This window comes from Cyprinus carpio, chromosome A13, assembly GCF_018340385.1.
Source record: "Cyprinus carpio isolate SPL01 chromosome A13, ASM1834038v1, whole genome shotgun sequence".
NCBI lineage: Eukaryota > Metazoa > Chordata > Actinopteri > Cypriniformes > Cyprinidae > Cyprinus > Cyprinus carpio.
Genome location: NC_056584.1, coordinates 10,024,644 through 10,044,776, shown reverse-complemented (window position 1 = coordinate 10,044,776; position 20,133 = coordinate 10,024,644). Strand labels below are relative to the sequence as shown.

At 37.4% G+C, this 20,133-nt stretch overlaps 1 protein-coding gene across 1 annotated transcript in view; it reads left to right on the top strand.

The window, feature by feature from the left end:
• The window catches only part of LOC109062047 (attractin-like), a 50,289-nt gene that overhangs the window by 10,314 nt on the left and 19,842 nt on the right, over window positions 1-20,133 (top strand). Inside the window, exons 6-24 of the mRNA XM_042768703.1 lie at window positions 2,425-2,583; window positions 2,690-2,790; window positions 2,948-3,197; window positions 5,311-5,494; window positions 6,382-6,536; window positions 8,351-8,435; window positions 9,635-9,855; window positions 12,384-12,505; window positions 12,622-12,760; window positions 13,324-13,505; window positions 13,656-13,875; window positions 14,522-14,707; window positions 14,952-15,200; window positions 15,997-16,134; window positions 16,229-16,322; window positions 16,506-16,558; window positions 16,798-16,892; window positions 17,182-17,260; window positions 17,379-17,536. Of these exons, the coding sequence (XP_042624637.1) occupies window positions 2,425-2,583; window positions 2,690-2,790; window positions 2,948-3,197; window positions 5,311-5,494; window positions 6,382-6,536; window positions 8,351-8,435; window positions 9,635-9,855; window positions 12,384-12,505; window positions 12,622-12,760; window positions 13,324-13,505; window positions 13,656-13,875; window positions 14,522-14,707; window positions 14,952-15,200; window positions 15,997-16,134; window positions 16,229-16,322; window positions 16,506-16,558; window positions 16,798-16,892; window positions 17,182-17,260; window positions 17,379-17,536 (2,870 nt within the window). The remainder of the gene's footprint in view (window positions 1-2,424; window positions 2,584-2,689; window positions 2,791-2,947; window positions 3,198-5,310; window positions 5,495-6,381; window positions 6,537-8,350; window positions 8,436-9,634; window positions 9,856-12,383; window positions 12,506-12,621; window positions 12,761-13,323; window positions 13,506-13,655; window positions 13,876-14,521; window positions 14,708-14,951; window positions 15,201-15,996; window positions 16,135-16,228; window positions 16,323-16,505; window positions 16,559-16,797; window positions 16,893-17,181; window positions 17,261-17,378; window positions 17,537-20,133) is intronic.

Here is a 20,133-nt window from a genome sequence, read left to right as displayed (position 1 = left end):
CAAGAGTGATGCATTTCAGCACTCACAACTGCATTTTGAGAGTGAGTTCAGTGAAAATCACCATCATAACTTGCTCTTTTGATTGGACTTTTATTATTAACATAGATTGGACATTTATTAACTAAGATTGTGTGAATTGTGAAAAGACATTCTGGTGTTATGCAAGTCAGCATCTTTGATATTTACCCTTAGTCACTGTTGCTATGGTTACAGGCGTTATTCACGGCTATCGTGAGAATCGAAAAGGGGCATTGGTTATTTGTACAGAATATACATCAGCGGCTTGAATACTGTATGTGAGCTGTTCTGTGACATTGAGTCATTTAAAGAATCTGTTCATCATCAAATTTGTTTATAAATGTAATTCACTCACAGTTCTGGGAATGTGTAGATCTTTTTTGGTTTCAATAATTGTTTCCTGGCTTCTTCCTCTTGGCCTCTCACAGTACTGACTACAGATCTCTCTCTCCAGATCTCTCTGCCTCAAATCTCTAAGCCTCTAGTGTTGTTAGGGTTTGCTTGAAAGATGGTACACTATGTACAGAGACTGTTTGTCCCTGGGCTGTATTTTAGAGAACGGCTTGTGTTCTTATACTTAGCTTGATTGTGATGAGCTCTGATGAGCCAAATGTGTAAAAATAAAGTGGTTCAAGGTCCTTGAATTTAGTGTACAAATGTACATTTTGGCACACATTTAAATGACTCCAGGTTGGTACAAAGAGTGTTAGATGTCTAAATCCCGCCTGTTCCAAAAATAAAGCAGAGATCGACTTGCCGTTGCACAGGGGCGAGTTATATGCCAAATAGGTAAGGTTAGCAAAAATGACTTTGTATAAAGAACCAGTAGGTTTGATATTTTAGCAGAAACTTAAGTGGTTACTATAGTGAGTTTTTATGTCCATACATCCCTCGTTTATCATTTATCCATATATATATACATAATTTGCATTAGCAACTTTTCAAATGGCTTTTATATATTAATTTAAATGTTTTACTCTTGTCTCAAACCCAGACTTTAAATTTTCAATATAAAAAATTGTTTCTTTTTTAAAAAAAATGACTGTTTAAAACTATGATGATCTAAACAGAGCAAAATAATCATTGGTTTGTTATAGGTTGAAATTTATCTATAGCAATTTTTCAAAAATGACATGTGCCGTTGTGGCGTCTTTTTGCCCCATTGATGCCACAGTGACATCAGTGTCAAGTGGAGACAATGAAATGAAATATTAGACATATGATGTTTGCAGAAAAGAAATACAATTTAAAAAGGTTAATATTATAGAATATCTTATTGTGTATCATTTCCAATCGAGCTATTATTAATATTATTTGTTTTTATATATTTAGGATGCATAAATGCCAGTTGTGAAATTTACCCTTCAGCTGTTTTATTTTTAAAAAAATTTCAAAAAGTTTATTTTCACGTTGGCAGGGTTAAAATGCCCATCATTGAAGAAACACCCAGTTATTTGGAGACTCTACTTTGAGGTGTTCACCGCCTAAGACTCACTAATTATTTGCTTCTATAGCAACACTGATAACATCAAAATAAACCTATGATGACCTTGAAATATTAAGAAAAGTGCCCCAGGTAGGATCAGCTATAATAAAAATGGCATATGAAACACAAATGTGTTCCTCCTTACTGCTTATATCTGTTAAAGCTGTGGCCATTTAACACACTATATATTACATCACAGGAATGAGGTTTCATAATTATGAGTTTCCAACTAGCAATCACAAGGTCGACAAAGACGTGAACTGTTTTTTATTGTAATTATGGTAATTATGACAAGCAGCCACTAAACCTCAGTTTTAGGTCCGCTCTCTCGGTCTGTCTGTCCATCTCTCTCTCTCTCTCCTGTGGAAGTGTTTAATCACCATTCATATAACAAAACACAGACCCACACTCAGAACCTACACATTTATCGTAATATAAACACTGGACTACATAAAAGTCATAAAAAACAAACCACAACACTTTTGTGCATCTTCAGTTTTATTGTTTTATAAAGATTGGACTATATAAGAGGCAGAACAAACAGTCTAGAAGAGTGACAGCTGTGATTGAATGTGATAGAAAAAAATCACTTCCTTTCACACTTTGTTGGCGCGTCGCCCTGTCACCCTAATGAAGAAACAGCCCATGATTATTAGTCCTAGCTTATAAACGATCCACGCTGTGTGTGTGTGTGTATGTAATAGTTGCTTAAAAAAAAAAACACCTCAAACTTTCAAACTGTACAGTATATTATTTTCTCACCCTGCCCTAATGACAGCTTGTGTGTGTGTGTGTGTGTGTGTGTGTGTGTGTGTGTGTGTGTGTGTGTGTGTGTGTGTGTGTGTGTGTTTGTGTGTGTGTGTGTGTGTGTGTGTGTGTGTGTGTGTGTGTGTGTGTGTGTGTGTGTGTGTGTATTTTAGGCCTGGACTGCTCAATAACAGTACCAGCAAATGTTTCCTTCTGGACACGTGATGAATACAGCGGGCATGGCTTGGCGCGGGCGTCCCATAAGGCTGTGGTTCATGAAGACGTGATGTGGGTGATAGGTGGACATGTGTTTAACTACACACACTACCAGACTTTCTCTTTTACTCCACACACACACACACACATATTCAACCAAAACGCCCTGGAGCATAATAACTTCACAGGCTCATAGTTTTGCTTTCTCTTTTACTCTGTGTCTGTTCTTCAGGTTCAACATCTCCTCTCAAAGCTGGATGTCATTAAACTGGTCCGTCAACTCTGTAACTGGTCGCTACGGTCATTCTCTCTCCCTTCATGAGGTTTGTTAATCTGACATAGGTTGTTTAATAGTGTTCCTCAGTTTTAATGCCTTTATTACAGTCCAATGTATTTATTCCCTACATACACTGAACTGAGACCTGTTTCTCTAAAACTTGTGATTTCATGAGTAATTTGTCTTTGTGTGCATGCGTACAGGATAAAATCTATATGTACGGTGGGAAGATTGACTCCACAGGAAACGTGACATCAGAACTCTGGGTGTTCCACACACGGAACCATTCGTGGGTTCTGCTGAATCCGCATGCTAAAGAACAGTATGCTGTCGTGGGCCATTCTGCACACACTGTCCAGCTCCGTGACGACAGATCAGAGCCTGTCATACTGGTCGTCTTCGGACACTGCCCTCTTTACGGATACATCAGCCAAGTGCAGCAGTACAGCATTGGTCAGTAGCACACAGTAGTGTCAGATGTTCAACAGCTGGCCGATACCTTGAATCTTATTGCCATCATTTTACTGTCGTTATAAAATTAGCGAATAGCGTGACTATTGCTATAACATTAAAAGTTTAACTTAGTTTTGTAAAGACAGTAAACCAATTTCACCCTTTTACATCTCACAGATATGATAGCGTCAAAGAGATTGTTTGGCTGCTTTCAAAACTTGACAACTGTATTTAAAAGGATCCTAAGATGCAATTTCAATTTTTCCTTTCTCTTTGGGGTGCATAAAAAAGATCTGTAAAGTTGCAAAGACTAGTCTCAAACAAAAAATAGACACAAATTACAAATATAAATACCATTACAAACCCTAACACAAAACCACTCCACCCTAAAACGCCTCGAATAAACACACCCACATGTGTCTATGTCACGATGTGGGAAGATTTGCATAACGCCGCCCAAATGTTCACACAAAGAAAGAAGGCGTAACTTTGATTCTTGCTGTTGCCGCCGCCGCCGCCATGTTGTGGAGACGCTGTTTCATTGTGAAAGCAAAAATACTTTGTTCCAAAATACAAAACAACAAAAAACCAGAAGTTAAGTTGTATTTACCTTTACAACACTGTTCCAGAAAAGTTCAACCCAAATATTTTGATGTGTGCAGAACATTTTATGGAGGACTGTTTCCTGATCCTGTGAGAGCAGACTACAATGTTATGGCTCACAGTCTGTTAGTACGTTTACATATGTAAAGAATTTGTCACTGATGATTCAAACCCGAGTTTTGAGCAGTGTAGAGTAGCGCTTGTTGTTTGTTGTTTCTCCGATCACAAATGCAGACATGGTTTTATGTTTATGCGGCGCGATGCAAGGCAACATGTAAAAACACATTAAAAGTCATTATAATCCGTAATTATATCCCCACTGGATGAAACAAATGCCTCATTTGTAATGGGTTTTATTGTTTTTGTCTTGTCTCGCCGGTGTTCTGACCGGGACACGTATCACAGTATGGTATGGGGCATAACATTTCCATCACACACTTGTGGTATTCGGCCAATCACAGCGCACTGGATAGCTGAACATTAAGAGCACACCTCGCTTTTCAGACCAATGAGCTTTGTAAAAAACGAAGTGTTTCAGAAAGGCGGAGCATAGAGAAGAAACAATAATGCACAGCATGTGGAAAATAATGTGTTTTTTAACCTTAAATCGCATAAACACATTTCATTACACCAAATACACAAAATAATTTTCTCTAGTAATTTATCCAACTAATTTTTTTTATTTGGGATTGAATCTGAAAATGTGATGACTGACATCAAAATAAATCTTTTATTTAATTACTCGTCTCAGGTCATATACATGGCTGCTACACCACATGTTTTCCTTTTCAGCGTCTTGCTTCATGCACAAGTTATTATTATTTTTTTTTTTACGTCTTTTTTAAAAACAAAAGAGCATCTTTTAAAATGGGCTTCAGGACACCTGTGTACTGTTCCATTCAGCCTAGCTGTTTGAAAGGAAGACTTCATCCTGTGTGAAAGCACCCTAATCCTTTTCAGAATATTGAGTGCTACCACAGACTGAAAGACACAGTGAACAGTTGTGACCCAGTTTCTGTCTGATGAATCAGACCGCTAGGTACCACAGACACTTGTCATTCATCAGAAAATTAAAATCAGGCCCTTTTTTGATATTAGTTTTCAATCGGTGTAAAATTAAAATTAAATAAAATTCATGATTGATTGTTGCTGTCATTTGTGTGAGAGAGAGAGAGAGGGGGAGAGGAGACTGGGGCTGGTTTTCACTTTGGTTTCTAAAGGTAAATGAATGCCAGTGTGGTTTGAAATCAACATATAAAAAAACATTTATTCAATTAGACTCTTGTCTCAAAACCTTAACGTAGTTCTTCCTCATGTGACAGTTATCCCTCTTCTGGTCTGTTTGCAGTATTTGTTTATTCTACTGCCCTCTGGTGTTGTAATGGAAGAGCAACATAAAAAATTTTTTCACCATAACCCATCCTTTTTTTTTTTTTTTTTTTTAGGAGAACCTGTTGCGTTTCTTTCTTCACCATCTCTCATCCTGTACTTTTCACTCTTCTCTTTGCAGTAGAGAACACGTGGAGTGTTTTAGAGACTCGTGGGGCGCTGGTTCAGGGTGGCTATGGGCACAGCAGTGTGTATGATCCTCAAACTCGCTCCATCTACATCCATGGAGGCTATAAAGCTTTCAGTGCCAATAAATACGGCCTGGCCGGGGACCTGTACCGCTATGATGTGGACAAGAGAATGTGGTGCGTTGAGCAGCATTACACAATTTAATTAAATACTGACTACATTTTGACTTTCAGCACTGACTACATTTTGGCTATGCTTAAAATGAAGAGCCTCCTTCGTTAGCTTTTTTAATTTAATTGAATTTTTTTTTTTACTTCTTTTCAAATAACGTTACACTTCCATCAAATGCATGTCAGACATTATATTTCTGAATACACTCATATGTAAGTAGTTAGCATTGTTTAAATCCAGTATCGTGTTAAAAAAAAAAAAAAAAACTTTTGCAATGAATTGAAATCATAATATTACCTCATTGATATTGTTTACATACCGGTTGATTGAGCAAAACAAATGGAGTACACTAACATTCAAAAGGTTGAGGTCTGTAAAACTTAAAAAAAAAAAAAAAAAAATAGTTATTTTCAGCAAGGATGCATTCAGATTTCTGTTTTAAGTAAATATAGAACTTTCTGTTAATCAGATAATCCTGAAAAAGCATATTAGAATGATTTCTGAGACACTGAAGAATGGAGTAATGATGCTGAAAATTCAACTTTGCATTCTCAGGAATAAATTACATTTTAGATGTATTAAAATGAAAACTACTTATGTTAAATTGTAATAATATTTTATAATTATGTTTTTTTTTTTACTGTATTTCTATTAAATTAATGCAACCTTGACAAGGACAAGTGACTTATTTTAAAAACATATATATACATATATATACATATATACATAAAAATCTTACCCAAGCCCAAACTTTTGTGAACACTCGTAAAGAAAGCTCACACATGGTATAATGTACATGGTACTGCATATACTACAATAGTACTTGTTATGCTTGCATGCTGTGATGAACAGTCATAGTTTCATGCTAATGATGTCTCTGATTAATCTGTAGGTTGATTCTGAGGGACAGTGGTTTTTTCCGTTACCTCCACACGGCAGTGATTGTTGGTGGGAACATGTTGGTGTTTGGAGGGAACACGCACAACGACACCTCAATGAGCCATGGGGCGAAGTGCTTCTCCTCAGACTTCATAGCATACAGCATAGGTGAGAACCAGACACCGTCTTTGTCACCTGAATCTTCAAACCACAGGTGTTCTGTACTTCTGTCAATGATTGGGCAGCCTAACAAAATGTACATTAATGTGACTTATCCAATCAAAATTAGGAGGTTTTATGTGACTGTAAAGACCTATTCACAGCAGCACATTTGTTTATCCAATTTTTGCATGCGATTTGTCTGTTTAGATTATTGTGAAAAAAAAAAAAAAAAAAAAAAAAAACAGCAGGTGAGTTCAATAAAAAAATGCAGATTCAATTTCTGACAATAGATGGGGCTTATAGAAAAGCAGAAACAGTCATTCAGATTTTGTATTTCCAGCACAATTATAAGAGTACAGAGACAAGAGAGCCAATTCTGGATTTTACCTCTGCCCTGGTAAAATCCAGATCAGCTGCTGGTACGTTAAACTTGCTGAATAATCTCTAATGCTAAACAATAGTGAAGAGCAATTAATTATATGGCTAATTCGCCCAGCCCTACTTCTTAGCATGAACAGGCCTTTTAAACGTGTTAATTTGTAATACTTTTACATTGCTTCCAACAAGTTTTTAAAATTAGATGTAAAGAAAGTAATTCACTTTACAGCATAATAACTATATTGAATGATTATGTAGTGAGATTTTTATTAAACTGTCATCCGCCTCCCTTTAAGAACTTTTTACATTTTAAATCGCTCACTTACTGCATCCTCTCTTGTGTGGCATTATATGTGTATAATGTCTCTGTCTTTCACAATACTGAACAGCAGAAGAGACACTCACACAAAAACCATAATTGGATTTCTGTGCGTGTAGCAGCAAGCCATTAGAGACCGAAATACACTCATCAGGGGGGCTTCTTGCAGAAGGATGTGTGATCTTGAAGCCATTATTTTATGAGTGACACATTTGAGTTTTGTAATCTCCAGGGATCGGAGACATGCCTGTCTGGTGGTATTATCTCGCTTTTCATTTAGATAATGAGGGATGCTATGATGTCAGAATAGATACACTACAAGTACTTGAATACGGCGGCTCTTGAATGTGAGAATATGATGCGTGGGCTGAACTTTCGAGCGTCTTTTGAGGAGTTTCTAGTGCCTGTATAATACACAGGAAGCTTCAAACATATCAGAAGTATCTGCGTTTGCTTATTCATCATTATATTTCACTCCTCTTAAAAAATTCTTCCCTTGCCAGCTTCTCTTTTGAGATTCAGGCTTGCGCTGTGGTAATCTGTAATTAAGTAGAGACCTTTCTCGGCCCTGAGGGTAATTGCTCTGTCCTTAAGAGCTGAACTCAATTATACTGACCCACACCAGGATGCTGAATTCGATTTGTCAGAAAGTTTTCCAGCAGGGGGCAGTGACTTGTCACACGTACTGTCCTGCTCTAATGGCTATCATTTCTCTTCATGCTTCTCTTACTCTTGTTAGATTAGCCACTAACTCCTTCTAATTAACATCTAAAGAAAGAGATGATTCAGTATTAAGGGTCAGCTCAGAAAATGCAAACAGCTCATCTTACAAACCATGGCGAGAAAGATGCAGGGAACTGGAAACATTCAGTTGTATCCCATATTGTTATTTAGTTTTAGACTACAAGTAAAGGTGCCTTATAGCCCCTGCACATCTGCACAGGCCAGCAATTTATATGAAGGTTGGACTTACAGATATTAGGTAATGTGAGAGGAGATTACCAAGCAACGATAAGTCTTAGCTAATTAATATTCATGAGCTCTTCTCTGTGGTGATGTCTCTAGAATGTATTCGGGCAGCACTGGCTGAGATTAACTTTGTCTACCATTTTCTCTTTTCTAGCTTGTGATGAGTGGATTGTACTGCCCAATCCAGATCTTCACCATGACGTCAACCGTTTTGGCCACTCAGCTGTGCATCACAATGGGTAATGGTTAATTTTTACTGTATTTTTGATCAAATAAATTCATCCTTGGTGAGCTTAAGAGACTTCTTTTTAAAAACATTTAAAAAGTCTTACTCCAAACTTTAGAACGGTAGTGTAACTTTAAACTCTACATTTGTGGCATGCTGTTGAATACCACTGAAAATAAACACGTACCTCAATTTTTAAAAACAGCTGATAAAAGTATGTTTACAATAATAAACTTTCAATGGAAGTCTATGTGGCATTAATATACATTAACTTAATGTCACAGCTATACACTTCCAAATTGAATTTCTTGACACTTTGTGTTTGGTATGGGACAAGTGTGACAGAATCATTTTTTGCCTGGCCTACTTAAAGTTATACAAGTTATAACTGTCTTTATATTCTTATCATGACCATGTAAGCCTGTACTGTATTATGGGAAACCATGTTTCATCCAAAATCACTAGGAAGGAACATAGCCAGGTTGCATTTGTGCATCACATACAAAAAGAGAAGAAACCATCATCTACTTAGAAACCAAACCAACTCAAATGCTAATCATTTGCACTGAATAATTCATTAAAGTGATTTAACAAAATAAGAGCATCATATTTTTGCTTTCAAACACTCCGTTAAACTTGCCATATAAACTGTAAACAGGCTGTTTGATTTGTTACAAATGGAGTCAAAATGATTTCCTGTTGTATTGAGTCCTGAATGTTTCTTTTTAAAAGTGTTTCTATTTCTGTGCTATTTGAATGGTGACGCAGTAAATATGAAGGCTATATTTAAATCTGCCTGTAATCTCCTTCCATACGGATTAGTCATGAAGTCATAAAGCAGAATCATTATCCATAAATAACATGTCTCATTAGTGCTTCAAATTGCCAGCTAAACAAACATGAATCTTCTAACCGCACTTATCCACACAGTCACACACTCTCACAGAAGACTGTCTGGAAGACTTTTTCTTGTGAGGTTTTGATGTGAGCGTCATTGTCAGTGCCGATATGACCACTGAGTGACCCCTTTGTGGGGAGCTGTGGCACAACACTGCTTTTGCTGTTTGACTTGTCAGTCTCGCATGCTTTATTCATTCTTCCTCATTCACTCTGCCCTCTTCCTCCTCACCCTCCATACCTCTCCCCTCCCATCTCTCGTTCCTTCAGAGATGCTCAAGGTTAACTCCATCTCTTTCTGTGCGTGTGTGTCAGGGTGATGTACGTGTATGGAGGCTTTAACAGCCTGATGCTCAGCGATGTGCTGAGGTTCACCCCTGCGAGCTGCGCTGCTTTCTCGGAGCTGCTGGAGTGTGTGACTGCTGTGCCTGGCGTGAAGTGTGTGTGGAACTCCACTACCTCCACCTGTATGTCCTGGGACGCAGCGGCACCCCATGACACAGAGAGCTTGAGAAACACCTGCAGTCCCAGAGGGTGTAAGTGATGGGAACAAAGAGGATGTCTGCTTCCTGTGTCTCTCTTGAACTATTCAGACAGGATTAGATTTTAAAACAGTTTAAAAAAGCAGTCCCTCCAGGATTTCGCGGAACTTTTTTCAGATTTTTGCGGCCTAAAATGACAGATTTTGCTGCTGCTTTTCTCAAAATGTGTGGTGATATTTGCAGCATTTCTTATTGTTTTATAGTGAAAATATACCACAGACAACATTCTTCTAACAATTATGACTTTTCTGACTTTGAAAACCACTGTAGCGCCAGTGCCATTAAGTTCTACAGAAGGTGGCACCGGCACCTGACAGTAAAGCACTCACCCTAATCGCACAAGTACATCTCAGAGACATCTATTTAATGTCTGCAATTACATATGCAAGATGTATTTTTAAGAGTGCTTTCTCCTCTGCAGTACATCTCTAAGATGTTTCCTATCAGATGTCAAATAGACATTTATTAGAATGCATGTAAAACTGCTTCTGAGACGTTTATCAGAGTACACAGCAGATGATTCCCAGATCTTAAGCAGACGTCTTACAGATGTAATAAATATATTACATCTGATAAAATAGTATAGTAAATAGTACTTTTATTACTGTCATTCATAATGTCTAAATGTAATTTAATGAATACAAAAATATATATATTAGGGAGTGTACTTTCTTTGCAGCCATCTTCTAGTGGTAATTTATTTTTATACATGGGGGAAACCTATGAAGAATGAACAAATATCGTCACATTAAAATAACTTTCAAATTCGGTAATACGTAAACCTTTGAAGTGCTGGGAAAAGTTGTGTCAGGCATTTAAAAACACTCTGTTCCTGTAGTTGTACTATGTTGAATCAATGGTGAACGGTGGAGATTTGTGTTTATTGAACAATGTTTTTCCTGGTTTCCACATCAGTGGCGTTTGTTCTGATATCTGTAGCTTTAATAGAATTATGCACCGAATTTGAATGCTTCTCACAAGATTTAACAGAGATGTTGATTCTGAGGTGAATTCAACTGCTTTCTTTACTGTATCTTCCAGCGCTGTGTATATCAGTGTCGTGTGATCGAGATCAGCCCACGGCTCCGGCTCGAGCAGATAAACGGTCTGTGCTGCGTAGCCCAAACTAGCAGCGCGGATTTGTTCCGCTTTTGGTTCATTTATCAAATGTAGCTCTTGTAAATCGGTCATGATGAGAACGCAAGGCTGTTCATTTCAATTTTGAAACTGAGAAACAACCTTTCTTTGACTGAATGTGCATTGCGATGACGTCACGGAATGCATCTAAGCCCAAATTCTGCGGTAAATTTGCGGCAATTGTGAAAATTGCGGAGTTTGCTTGATTTTGCGATAAATTCAGCGATCGCAAAATCCTGGAGGGACTGAAAAATTACAATTGTTACCATGGGATGTCTGTCATTTTATTTGGCAATACAGATAGGATATTGTCTGGATTTTGCTGATTTTATTTATTTTTATTAAAGAAATTAGTACTTTTATTCAGCAAGAACATATTAAATTGATCAAAAGTGACAGTAAATACAATAATAATGATATAAAAGATTTCTATTTCAAATAAATTCTGTTCTTTTCAAATTTCTATTAAAAAAAAAAATTATCATTTGCTCAAAAATGTCAGGTTGTACCAGTATTTTCAACATCATAATAAAGAAATGTTTCTTAAGCACCAAATCAGCATAATGATTTCTGAAGAATCATGTGACGCTGAAGACTGGAGTAATGGCTGCTGAAAATTCAGCTTTGCTATCACGGGAATAAGTTACATTTAAAAATAGAAAACATTGGTTATTTTGAATTGTAATATTTCACACTATTACTCTTTTAATATTAATGTAGTTTTGATCAAATATTCAGCCCGTCTTAGGTCGGGAAATCCCTTAGTTGTAGCTATGAATTTATCACTAAGAGTGATGAATTATCGCTGAGGGTTTTCTTAACTTAAAGGGGTTTATTGCACCCGGCTGCTGGCTCTCCGTATTGATGTGAAGTTTTTTATGCCTCATGGGATACTAGCAGGTAGTATTTATATTTATCCAGGATATGGCCAAAAAGGTCTAAATCCATGATATACTAGGCAGTAAGAAGTTTTGCGCACACAGATAATGTTAGCTTTAGTTTTTTGGCAAAAGAGGTTTTGTGAAAATACAATATCCACAAGCACAAGCATTCTTAACTGAACAGGATTAGATTTCTTTGAGGATGTCAGTTAGGCCAGAAATTATGGGTAATTTGCTTAATTTGCTCTAGTTTTTTTATTATTATTTTTTTTTTTTTACTGAAATTGTGATTCTCAATTTAATTCTAATCCAAATCAAAACTGTACATCTGCAGAACATTAAGAGCTAGGAAGAACTAGTCCTGTCTAAATAGATGTTAATGGATGCAGTTGCTTAAAACAGATTTATCTGTATGCTTAACTTTTGTTCCAGAGTATAGCATCACTGAATGCACAGTTACCGCCACAGGCGTTGAATGCAGTAATTTATGTGTGCGCTTTCCAGATGCAGATGGTGAAAAGTGTGACCAATATTCAGACTGCTACAGCTGCACAGCAAACACTAACAGCTGCCAGTGGTGCGCTACGGTCTGTGTGTCTGGTCATAGTAACTGCACCAGTTCCCCGGTAAGACTCAACATTTAATACACCATGACTTAAAGAGAAGTGTGTGGAAGAACACGTTTTAGTTTATGAATTTGTGATACTGGGACTTTGCTCTGACGTGTCTAATCTGTCTGCAGGGTGGGATAATGGAGTATGAGGCGTGTCCAAAGGATAACCCATCCTTTGTGTGCAGCAAGAAGACCAGCTGTAAAAGTTGTGCCACAGATCAGAACTGCCAATGGGAGACGAGAAATCAAGAGTGCACTACCCTCCCTGGTAATAAACACAAACAATGTGGTTTAACTGACCCTTTGACCTTCAAATCATATAGAAAGATCTTAAGAGCAAAGTCATATGTAAATAATGTGATAGTCCAGTGCAAAGACAATGGCAGAACAACAAAGGATGAATAATAGTATAGAATAAAATGATAATATCACTATTAATGTTGTGTTATTATTTTTTTTATTTAATTATTTATTAGTTATTTTTGTTAAAAGACTTTTCAGGCCTCTGTTAATCATTTGAATGATATCATAATATATATATTTCTAATTATTTCAAAAATGATGATATGCATGATGAATTAAATATATTATTGGGAAAAAAAATAATAATAATATTATTTAATTATAAATATTTCTAATTATTACAAAATCCTAAATATTTCTAATTATTTCAAAACCTCTGTCCATCATAATAATAATAATGATAATATTACTATTATTATTATTTTATTTCAAATGCCTTCGTTCATCATTAAAACTCAATGTCACAATTGCCATGTTTGTCATATGTTAATCTGGGTCCATGATGATTGCACCATGTTTGTGTTTTAGGGAATATCTGTGGGGAGAGTTGGCACCTGGTGGGGAACTCGTGTCTAAAGCTGATCACAGCCAAGGACTCGTATGACAACGCTAAACTGGCGTGTCGCAGTCACCAGGCGGTGCTGGCATCCCTCACCACGCAGAAGAAAGTCCAGTTCGTCCTCAAAGAGATGCATAACAGATCATTGCAAGTGAGATTGCGGCACACTTTCACATTAATTTTTCCATATTACATATGGTGTTTTCAAGACTTTATCACCTGTGGGGTGTAAGGCACTATTCTTTGTAAAACTCTTCACACATTAAACTGAATTGAATATGACTTGTTTTGTGTGCTGCAGTCAAAAGCAGTGATCACTCCGTGGGTGGGTCTGAGGAAGATCAATGTCTCCTACTGGTGCTGGGAGGACATGTCCCCCTTCACCAACTCCACGCTGCAGTGGCTGCCGGGCGAGCCCAGCGACGCTGGTTTTTGTGGGTACCTGGCTGAGCCCACTTTTAACGGACTAAAGGCGGCGACCTGCGTCAACTCTGTGAATGGGAGTCTGTGTGAACGACCAAGTGAGAAAGATGCACATACACACACAGCATTACCTAGTGCTCGCTTGTCTTATTAACAGAAAACTTGTCAGTGAATAATGTGCAAGTTTGCAATTTCCTGTTTTCAAAAATATATTATATTATATATAAACCTGTTTTTAAAATGTTTTTTTTTTCCTTTTCTTTCTTTTTTTGTGTATTTGATATAAATGTTTTATAATTATTTTGTTTTTAATATTTTATAAATAGTTTTTTTAAACAGGACATTGTATAAAATTATAACAAAATAATAACAGCAACAATGTTTTTAAATAACTGACACAAATAAGCAATATATAATAAAATATAATAAAAAAAATCCTTTTTATCCTTTTTAAAATTTTATTTTATTATATTGCCAGTTGGTATCAGTTATTTAAAAACCTGTTATTATTATATTATATTATAATTGTATACAATTTTGTGTTTTCAAAAATATATAGAAAACATTATTGTATTGTATTTTTCAGTCCTTTTAAAACCAGTTATTACCCCTTATTTAAAAAAAAGTCAGTTATAAAGCCATATTTTCTGTTGCTTATCAATAAATTAGATGTTTTTATTCAGTTCCCTCTTTTCTCTCTCTTGTGCCTTTTTTCATTCTCTCTCTGACTCTCTGTTCCTGCAGCGAACCACAGTGTGAAGCAGTGCCGGACGCCCTGTGCCCTGCGCTCTTCCTGTAGTGAGTGCACCAGTGGGAGCTCAGAGTGCATGTGGTGCAGTAACATGAGGCAGTGCGTGGACTCTAATGCTTATGTGGCATCCTTCCCCTACGGCCAGTGCATGGAGTGGTACACCATGAACAGCTGCCCACGTACGTCTGACTCTCATTTAGCAGATTCATGCCTGGAAGCCTTTGTCTTGTTTTCTCTTTGTAAATCGAAGATTGAACATTGGCATGTCTTCTGTTTATTGACTTGTAGACAAAGCAGTCTTTACAAATGACATAAAATCAATTCAGATGAATATACTTATAATAACTTGACCATCAAGGGTTCACTTTGAGGTGGTTGCTCTGCATGATCCCTGTTATAAATGGATGTGTGTTTTTATTGTAGCGGAGAATTGTTCTGGCTACAAGACCTGTGGTCACTGTTTGGACCAGCCTGGCTGTGGGTGGTGCACTGATGCCAGCAATACAGGACGGGGCCAGTGTATAGAGGGCTCTTACCGCGGTCCAATTCAAACGCTGTTCCACGCCCCTTCCTCTTCAGGCCCCTCCCTCATTCCCGCACCTCAGCCAATGCTGAACGTGAGCTTGTGTCCAATTGAGGGCAGCTACAACTGGTCCTTTATCCAGTGCCCAGGTAAAACTCATGTGACTTATATAAGTTGTTCTATACTGGTTGAGTTTATGAAAAGTATAAAAATATGAATGAATATTGTGATGCTAAATTGAACTGGATAACAAAATGTCTCTTTGACACTAATATACTTAAAACATATATAAAATTAAGCAATATATTATTAAATATTATGAATAATATTTCTATTTAAAGAATCCTGAAAAAAATGCATCACAGTTTCCATAAAAGTATTATATAACATTTTAGAATAATTTCTAAAGGATCATGTGACATTGTTGAGTGGAGTAATGCCATCACAGGAATATAATACATTTTAAAATATTAAAATAGAAATAAACTATTTTAAACTGGAATCATGCTTCACAATATTACTGTTTTTGCTGTATTTTTGATTAAATAAATGCAGCCTTCTTTCATAAACATAAAAAAAAAATCTTATAGACCCACACGAATGATATTAAACGATATTGTACGTCTTCTACTAAATTTTTTTGTTATTTAAGATAATCAACAACTGGAAAACATGCCTTGATCATTTAATTATGTGCAAATGGATTAAATTTATATGTGACTGGTGAATTAACCTTTTAAAAAAAAAATGTGTACAGGTAAATTTATCACACAACAGTGAAAACATGCCCCTTTATCATATAATTATGTCTTCAGATAAAGCTTCACTTCAAAAAATCTTGCCATTTTACAATCCCAAATGTAACGCACACACATATTATCTCAGCTTGACTTCAGATAATGTTGCGGTTTTATAATGCTGGTCATGTTCCTCTCTCATATGCAGCGTGCCAGTGTAACGGACACAGCTCTTGTGTCAATGAGAGTGTGTGTGAGAGATGCGAGGACCTCACCACAGGCAAACAGTGTGAGAGCTGCATCTCCGGTTACTATGGTGATCCCACAAACGGGGGCAGCTGTCAGCGTAAGTCTAAACACAAGCCCTTGCCAAAATAACGTTGGCTTTTGTTGGCAGTTTGATAAGGTCTTAACTGTATGTGTGTGTTGGTCATTTGCAGCTTGTAAGTGCAACGGCCATGCCAGCATGTGTAACTCTAACAATGGCAAATGCTTCTGTACCACCAAGGGCATCAAAGGAGACCGCTGCCATTTGTAAGTGTGCGCACACACACACTCGTTCTGCCTCAGTCTCATGAGGTTTTCTCCACTCTGCCATTAGAAGTAATTTGTCAAACGTACGACGGATAGCTTATCGTTATCTTGTCTATATCAAACTCTGTTCTTTATAATTCTACTCATTTTCACTCTCGGCTTATGTTTCATTCTGTCCCTCAGGTGTGAGGTAGAGAACCGTTACCAAGGCAACCCTCTGAAGGGAACGTGTTATTGTGAGTATGATGGCTGTTCACACTGTGGCTATTTGAGTCATTTAGTCATTTTCAGAACGACTCATTTTGTCCTTATCTGACTAAATCAGATAGAAACCACAAACCTGCGCGTCTGTCAGTCAGTCTGTGAAAATGTCCAGATTTTTTCCTTTTTCTCTCTGAGTAATACTTTTAATATTATATTTTATCCTTTTCCTCTTTCTCACACACACAACTGTATCTTTATCTCTGACGCACAGACACTCTGCTGATAGATTACCAGTTTACCTTCAGTTTGTCTCAGGAGGACGACCGCTACTATGCTGCCATCAACTTTGTGGCAACTCCAGATGAGGTGCGTTAAGCTGAAAAGACTTTACTGTTCAGAAAGTATTTTTTTTTAATATTTTTTCTTGTACAGTCATTGTCAACTAGGTGTCAATAAATCAAGGCTGACATCTTACCTTGATTTGCAAACACAACAAACCAAATAGAGAACTAATTTGATTGACGTGCATTTGGACATCTGATGTTAATGTTATCAATGAAGTTTTTTTCCCATACATTTATTCAGCACTTCACTGATGAACAGAGGAAACAATTGTTTTGTCTAAATGTTTTTTTTTTTTGGATTTCTCTTTCAGCAAAATCGAGACCTGGACATGTTTATTAATGCCTCAAAAAACTTTAACCTCAACATCACATGGGCTACCAGCTTTGCAGGTATGGAGCCCAGACACCATGTGTTAAACATATATTGTAAGCACATCATAAATGCGCTGTGTGTGCAGTTGAATCACTCTTCCTTCCTGTAACCCTGCATTTCTTCCTTTCTGAGCAGCTGGGACTCAAGCTGGTGAGGAAATCCCTATAGTCTCCCGCAGCAACATAAAGGAATTCAAAGACAGTTTCTCCAATGAGAAGTTTGATTTCCGTAGCAATGCCAACATTACCTTCTACGTGTATGTCAGCAACTTCACCTGGCCAGTCAAAATCCAGGTGAGAGGAGTCCGCATATTATTGAGTCAACACAGAAAAATATCACAGCTGTGTGTGTGTGTGTCTGTAAATTCACACAGGCCGTGTCCTTTTATTATTTCTCATATGTCTTTGGCCTTTCTGTCTGGTCTGGAAATGATTTGGCAGAGCTTTCCTCCCCCCCACCTCTCTTCTCCTCTCCTCCTCTCCTCCTCTTTCCTTTCCCCCTCCTCTCTTCCTTTGCTTTGGAAAGTGATCTAACTTTCCCTCCTGTGCTAGGACGCTGAAACTCAGAGTTTGGGTTTGATTTTCCATCCACTATTCTAGAGCACGTTCTCTCCTCAGCTCATGGAGAAAGGGTGAATTTCACACAGGTAACGCCTTACTGTCTCTCTCATTCGCCTTTCGCTTCTCTAACTGACCTTTGGATGTCACCTTTCACCTAACAGAGGTTGTATGTGCAGTTCCGAGTGCGAATGTGGGCGAGAGGGGTCGCGCCGTGGTAGCTCTGGGGGACAGAGGGGCTGTTGTCAGGCGTTTAGGTGAGAACGACGAGAGGGTTTGGGCTGGAGAAAAACACAGTGCTCGAAACCTGCTCTGTAAAGATGGCAGGCTGAGACTGAGAGTGTCAGAAGGAATGTTAAGTTGAAACACATGGCCCTTTGAGAGAGAGAGACTGAGGAAAGAGCCTGAGAAGAATAAGAGGGATCAGAAAGTTCAGAAGAGGCACAGTTCCAGCCTTCTGTTTCTGCCTCTTGTTTTCTTTTTGCCTGTGGTCAAAGAGTCTGTGCAGCCTGTGTAGTTTTTGGCCAATGGAATGGAAGCGTGTATGCGTGTGAATCTAAACAAGAGTGTAGTAGGAGCGTTCATGTGACGGGTTTCTGTGCTCATGTTATTTAAAAGCAGAATTTGATTGAATCCCATGAAAACTTTTACAGGTCACATTTAAGCCCCAAATCAAAAATTTGACATTTTGCATAAACACTTCTTTCTTAAGTGAAGTTCATTTAACTTCAAATTCTTAATAATACCAAAATGGGTATTATTAACAACAAATGCTACCACTATGTCTAAATACAGTTGAAATAATATAATTATTTATTCACATTATTTTTTTGGCTTCATTGTCATTGGGGTGAAATATGACTAAAGCTTTCTTTTCAACATTCATACGACTGTCACATTTTGCATTCTGGAAGTAGCCTATTATCCTCTGCTTTTTCACCATTGTAATATGAATGAGTAATGAATGTATGAATATCCACACAAAACAAACAAATAACCACCTCTAGATCTGAAATAATGATTTAAAAAAAAGAAACAGTAGCTTTTGTAGTGCTAATCAACATAAATAATGTTGTAATAATTATATTACCATTATTATGGGCATAATACATAACTGTCTATTTTACAAAAGTAGTATTTATATGCAAAAATTTAGGTATTTTTCACCTCTCGGTCATTGATTTGATTCGAGTTCATCACGCCCAGTCAGTGTTTTCATACAGTCTAGCTGCAGAAGTTTACATATTTCTGCACACTCGAAGCTCAGATCAGATCTGAAAATTCTGTGTATACTAATAAACTCTACACAGCTCTGTCATTTGTCAGAGAGAGTGGCAAAGCAGGTTTAGACACGTTTTTTTGAGATTCAACTGCATAAGAAATGACATGCTTTAAAATACACTGGACTCATTCTTTTTAGCCCAGTTCATTGTTCAGAGACAAGTCTTATATTCATAGGTTGACTTCATGAGGAGTGTAAACACCGGCAGTGCGACATGTCAACTTCTGCCTCAGCCAATGGCACGAGTTTGGGGAGGGACTGCCTGTTTGTGCAAACAATAGCAGATATTTTCATAATTAAAACAAACTCAAAAAAAACAAAATCCTCAATTCATCTTAACAGGGGGCAGAATGACACCAAACTTCAGAATCCAAATTTGGATTTTTGTGTTTCATAGTGGTTCAGAAATGACACACTCCTCCATTCATCTTGGAAGAGTTATTAGCAAAAAGTTATTAGCAACGTTATTAACAAATGTTTGATTCTACAGGCTCATGTTCTGTCAGTGTTGATTGCTGTATATTTGTTTTTTAGGTTTAATCCTCCTCCACAGATCACACAAAATAAAACATAATTTATTTACACTAGTTAGCTTACCTTGGCAGGTGGACCAGAATGTGCACTCTTGTTTAGATTGGGTCACATCATTATCCCTTAAATCATGACTAATGAGCTATATATAGTGTTTACGTCACACACACACACCACATGAATGCTGTGTGAGACACAGGATGTCATGTGTGAATGACAGTGATAAGTCGGATTGCTATTGTTTCATGTTGAATGTGTGTGGGTATCAGTGCTGTGAGTCAGGCCCCGTTTGTCTTTGAGACTGTGCGTCTGAACATGAGGAGGTTGTGGCGTGTGAGAGAGGCTGTATCAGTGCACAGCATCTGCTCAATGAGAGCACTGTGTGAATTCACCCTCCATGCTGTGGATGTCTGGCATGCTCTCTTTTACCCTGTTCTCTCCCTCTCCTTCGCTGAAAATCCTGTGCTTATTTTGGAAATGCCTGGAGGAAAGAGTGAGCTTGTTTGAAAGCAGGTAAAAG